The following is a 6,000-nucleotide window of genomic DNA, read 5'->3' on the forward strand; positions in this document are numbered from 1 at the left end:
ACGTCACTGATTTTATATATTTGATCATTTCATTTGTAAAAGGTAGTAATGTTATATAGATTTAAAAGCACAAACCATACTGCTCAGAAACCACAAACATAGATAATATTACCATTTGTCAGATTACACCATACAAAATTAAAGATCTTATTAGACGTAATACAATTTGAACATACTGTTTGCAATGTTCCACGAACAATACGTCATTTGTTGATCTCAATGATCTATCGTCATATTTTTTCGGTACAATAGCTCACAACGAACTGTGTTATAATAGGATCATATGGGCCTCCACAGAGTAGAGGTTTGTATTAACAGATTTTGTTTTTACGAGAAATGGATGTCAGCCACGTGCTCAACCTATTAGGTCCATACCCTCACTCACACACAAATTGAAAAACAATATGTGTACTTGCCAGACCCAGGATTCGAACCTGGGACCCACGGCGTTATGGTCCAACGCTTAAGTTGCGCGGCCACCGTGGGTGTATAACATATACTATACTATCATTGAACGTTTTGTTACCCAAAAATTCGTTTTGAAACCCAACGATGTCTTGTCTTTCACTGAAGTTTATTGTTTATACTGTTTGGAAAGCACTGCTTTACAGATAACCGTCATACCGTATATAGGTTTGAACCTCTGTATCAAAAATAAACAGTGATAAATGAGCGTTATAGCTGATAGGTAGTGTATACCAGTATTATATCAAAATCTAAAATGATTTTCTTCGCAGTCATCCTGTCTCTCGCTTCATTGACGGCGTTGACTTTTGCATTAGAACAGGAAGGAAAATGTGTCGATAATAAAGATGTTAAAACTGTACAGAACTTCAATGTTTCAGCAGTACGTAATAGTTATAAAAACTAGTAAAACAAACAGGAATGCAATGCTTTTAGTGGACATGTAATGTTGGATTTACGAAACATACGTGACTCTTAATTTATCTGAATGTATCCAAAAATAATAAGAAACACGTGACATATCTTTTTAAATCAAAAAAAGGCAATTTAAAAAATGACATATAAAACAAGTGTTTTGTTATCAATAATTTTTTTTTTAATAAATTTTCTCGAATATAGTCGAAAGATTTTTTTACTAATTCACTGTTATTCTGTGTTTATTTAATTTTAACAAACACGATTTTTTCTTGGAAACAAAAATGTATATAAATTGAAATCTTTTTTATTTATATTGATTCGAGTTTTAGTGTGGTCATAATAGCGAAGATCTAATATATATCTATTAATACGTTCAGTACGAAATACAAACGGAAACGAAAATATAATAATATTAAATATCAAAGTGAACATATTCCACTACTTGTACTTGAAACTAATTTGAAAGCTCCATTCACATAGCCATAGATCAACTTTTGTATTCTCCATCTTTGGATATATGTGACAGAATATTAGTTATAGTTGATCTAAGCTTTCTTCAATTTCGATCGGTTTCGCCTTTCTGCTTCTTGAAGCACTGCCTGATATACAACTGATAATTAGTACGGCTACTTACGGCTAACTAAATAATTAACATATAATTTAAACATCACGAAAACTTCATTGTTAAAAGTCCTATGAATTTATTAACTTGATTGTTACCATTCCAGTTTCTCCAAAGCCCGGCAAATTCAGTAATACCATTTTCACAATCTTAACGTGTTTATTTAGTACCAATGTAAGCTTTAAATAATAATAGTTATTTGTATATTTACCATATGTGAATCTGCCACATGTGCAGTGTCTGAAGATGCCGAAAGGTAAAACTCGTTTCGCTAAAAAAGATTCAAATGGAATACTCTAAACGTTTTCGGGCCCCCCTATCTATGACTAAGGTTAAGATTAGTGTGATGTCCACAGTAGTGTTCCATATAACCCTGTGATTCCACGGTAAAATTGAGGCTATTCAATGTATTTTTAAATAACTTTTTTTACTATTAGCCGGCTCTACATTCGTCCATCTGCCGCACAGCCATAAATCAAACTTTCCAAGAATGTCAATCCGGTGTCACATATGAAGTCCGCGCAGATCTACCTAGCGACAGTCGTACGTAACCTTCGAATCGTATTGAAATATGGAGACGGCGATCGGCGAGCCGGTATAGGAATGACCAATTCGTAGGTGTTTGTAGACGTCTTCGACTCGCAGCCCGAGAAGCGTGCAACTTGTCGATTGCAACAGCAGATATTTTTTTGAAACTAAACAGTCGCACTCGACCAATCTGCGGAATTCTATTTGGCAACGTGTGTTTTGCGAAAAACAATGACGTCATATCGACGTATTCGGCACGTTGAATTTTTATGTGAGTACCGGCTTAGAGTAAATTAAATTTTGTTGTGTGTGTTTACCTCACTTAACTGGTCGAACCACCACACCGGACCCCTTCTAAGCCTCTCCACTTGTGGCGGGTTATGAGTATTGACTTTCTGAATATTAATCATTTAATTATATTTTTACAGTACGCCGGAGAATGGCATGAGGTCTATAGGTACGAACATGCTGAGGAAAAGGACATGGACTGTGTGTCGGCGACCTATGCCCTTAACGACACCAAACCAATAAAGGTCCACAACATGGGAGTGTTCAACAAGACGGTGTTCCATATTGATGGACTAGCGACGCCTGACAATGCCAGTAGTACAGAGGCCAAACTCACCGTTTCTATCCCTCCAAAGTGTACGTACATTCCAAATTGTCACAAAAGCGATTTAAAATTACATTTTTTATAAATAATAATATATAACTGGTATGGCCAACAGGTCTATCCTGAAAGAAAATTATATTGTTATTTTAAGACCATTTCAATTAAAATGATTAAATAATTTTAAAAAAAATCGGAGACCTGCTATATCTAAGTACCTAATCAAAATGCATGTATAATCATTGTTGTTAATAAAATTTTACTAATTAGCTAGGTACCCACCTATTCTTTTTTTAAGATGTAAATTAATGTGTTGAATTTCACGAATTATTCGTGCTAGATCGCCACTATTTTCTTATGTAAAAAGTCGATTGCAACAACAAAGAAGTTGTCTACCCCTGATATAGAAAATTTCAAAAATCGAACAAAATATTGCAACTAAAAGTAAGAGATTACGGGAGTATATAGTCAGAGAAGGGACGAGAAGGGACGGGAGTATATATTATTATCTTACAGTGGCAATGACTCCACACTAGGTTATTATATACCTAGATTGTTTTTAGAAATAAAAACTATTAATGTTATCTAATGATTTTTTAAGTGTCTACATGATTAGGAAAATACATAATTTTAACTCATCGCTCAATTTTATATCGTCAGTGATCTATTGAAATTTCAACGAATTAGTGTGTAGTTGTCATTAGTGTGTACATATTCATCAGTAGTAATATGGTATTATCTTCTTATTTCCCATAAGTATAAATAAAAAGTGAGCTCTTTTTCTCTGATCTCCACAGCCTACCTCTTTCAAAAAGTGTTTTTTTGCCACTGACATCTTATAAATATTTAATACAATATGTGTGCATAATTTTTACAGATGCCACTTACCCATACTGGGTTCTGGCCACGGACTACGAGAATTACGCCGTCGTATATTCGTGTAAAGATATGAAAGTAGAAGATTCAAAGAAACCAAAGAGATCGAGTAAGCGACTGACTATCCTTTTTATAATAAATTTTTTTCAGTGCAAAAGAATTATATTCTCTGCTTTCAGATTTTATAATTGTGTCGCTACATTTCAAAATCAGCCAAGTCCACCTTTAGGTATTTTTTACGAATTGCTGAAGAACTACTGCTTTCTAACATTTCTGTATTATCAAAATGTGGAATTTATTAATTTTAAATATTCTATACTCGAAATGATATAAACTTTCACCCTTGTGACTGTGTATTTGAGAAAACAAAAAGCTGTTTTTCCCCTATTCATCTATTATGGATTTGGCTGATTTTAAAACCTAGCGACACAATTGTGCTATATACGAAATTGGTTCTGAAATTTTTGAATCTTTTTAAAAGTGTTAGCCAACCGGAAAACTGCATAATTAATGTTTGTGTCGATAATCAAAATGTTCTTCTATGATGACAATAAGTAATTGATTATGTTGATTAAGTAATTTATTATTCATGCAAGTGTCACAGTATGACTTTGCAAAATCGATTGATGGTTTTAGATCAATACCAGTAACAATTTAAAAATAAAACTGGCCTCTCGGATGATGGTTATTTAAACCCTGACGGCTAAAATTATTAAACATGGATACATGCTTTGCTACTGATTCTCTGAATGCTGGTTGTACAAATTATAAAGAAAAAAATGCCAATCTCTGTTGCTAACGAATTATATACGACTATTTTTTACTTATATCATAGAGAAGGTATACACTTATTTAATAAAATATATTACGGAGTGCAAAGTGATAACTCTACATTTCTCAGAAAAAAAATCTAAAACGGTGTTGAAGGTGGAAATATATTTTTTAAATTAAAAGTACATTATTCTCAGAAGGAATATCGGAAAACCATCTTGACAAAGAGAACATACCTAATAAAAACTGCTCATGCACATTATCCAGACTACACGACTTGTCTCTGCTTAAGGGCGGACATGCTCAGCGTTGGTCAAAATGGAGCTTTTATTGTAGTTTCAAAGCATGATCCTGGACATTTTTTAGACGTTGTAGATAATCTATTTATATAATTTTGAAGCCTTATTATCCTTTATATTTATTTTAAACATTTGATGACTGCATAAAGTATTTTTATTACATAAAATAGTATTCTTTTAAACCTCTCGCTCTAATGTTTTAGAATATAGTCATATTTCAGTACATACATGTGCAGTGGTGTTAAGATTTTTTACATTTATTAATTTTTAAACGCATTTATAAAACCATTAGTATAATTTATGTCGACATTATTATAGTGAAATATTTACGATAAAAAATTATATTGATAATCCCTGTGATCCCAAATTTGACAAGAATTAGGCATTTTATTATTCAAAAAATGGGCAAGATTAACACATTTGAAGATAATTCTAAAGATACTAATTATGAGCTATGTCTTTGATCATTCAAGTGTAATTAACATCCTACGAATAATAATTGCTTTATAATAACTATTGACCTAAGAATAAGGTAGTGTTTTTTTGAAATACGCCATTTCTTTTGGCATTCCCCAGTGGTTAAGCTACAACATACGGCCGTAGCCATAAATTGACAAATAATAAAATATGAAGTAGGGAGTAAGATCATGTTAACGCGTGTGTTTGAACATGTACCGTTTAAAAAAATTCGGTTAGGTTAATGTAATGGTACAAATGAATCATTGCTTTATTGTTTTTTTTCAGTCGTCACCTGGGTGCTTAGTAGAACTACACACATCCCATTCAAAAGCTTAATAGAAGTGGCCGAAACTTTTCGCGTAGCCAAACTGGATTTCCTAGAGTTAAGAGCCACCTCGCACAGCGCTGACGCATGCAACGGTGCATCATTGCAAACATTGACATTGGCCGTGTCTTTAATCTCAGCACTACTCATCAAACTTCTATAAATTAATAATAAATTACGATTCATCAAATCTATCGCCATCTTGGTAAGGTGTATCAACATTTCGTTAACAGAAAAAATCAACCCACTATCAAAATACCTACACAATACGACAACAGTAGTAATTCTCCGGTTACAATGAAAGGAGAGATATTATATAAAATTGCACTGGGTACGCTAACTAACCACCTACCTTAGTTATTTTTTTTATTAATAATGGAGATTGAGATGAGTCTGGGTCAGCAGTATTTTTTCCCTTTTTAAAATCTGTCGATTTTAAACTGTATTTTATTTCTATCTATCTTCTTATTACATTTTGTTATGTATTAGGGAAATGAACATTACAGTTTCTTTTTCTTTTTCTTTACCACACCATTTTTAATAATATATTAGGAATTGTTAATAATATATTATTATAAATTTCTTCGATTTAATAAATAAAGCGGTGAATAATATATTAATAAAAAGA

At 32.5% G+C, this 6,000-nt stretch overlaps 1 protein-coding gene across 1 annotated transcript; it reads left to right on the forward strand.

The window, feature by feature from the left end:
* Positions 1 to 721: 721 nt before the first annotated feature.
* Positions 722 to 5,535, forward strand: LOC147071222 (apolipoprotein D-like). The gene is made up of 4 exons (XM_085948550.1): positions 722 to 847; positions 2,461 to 2,677; positions 3,520 to 3,627; positions 5,333 to 5,535. Exons 1-4 carry the CDS (start codon positions 722 to 724, stop codon positions 5,533 to 5,535), a joined length of 654 nt encoding a protein of 217 aa, XP_085804676.1.
* Positions 5,536 to 6,000: the final 465 nt, after the last annotated feature.

Source organism: Rhyacophila brunnea, unplaced genomic scaffold, assembly GCF_057557595.1.
Source record: "Rhyacophila brunnea isolate RB1 unplaced genomic scaffold, BYU_Rbru_1.0 scaffold_20, whole genome shotgun sequence".
NCBI classification, from domain to species: Eukaryota; Metazoa; Arthropoda; class Insecta; order Trichoptera; family Rhyacophilidae; genus Rhyacophila; species Rhyacophila brunnea.

What these genes read in the sequence shown, in the direction of transcription:
- LOC147071222 (XM_085948550.1), top strand. Translation starts at nt 722, where the DNA reads ATGATTTTCTTCGCAGTCATCCTGTCTCTCGCTTCATTGACGGCGTTG. An exon ending in AGAACTTCAATGTTTCAGCA is followed by an intron (nt 848 to 2,460) that starts GTACGTAATAGT and finishes ATATTTTTACAG; the next exon opens with TACGCCGGAGAATGGCATGA. An exon ending in AAAGAAACCAAAGAGATCGA is followed by an intron (nt 3,628 to 5,332) that starts GTAAGCGACTGA and finishes GTTTTTTTTCAG; the next exon opens with TCGTCACCTGGGTGCTTAGT.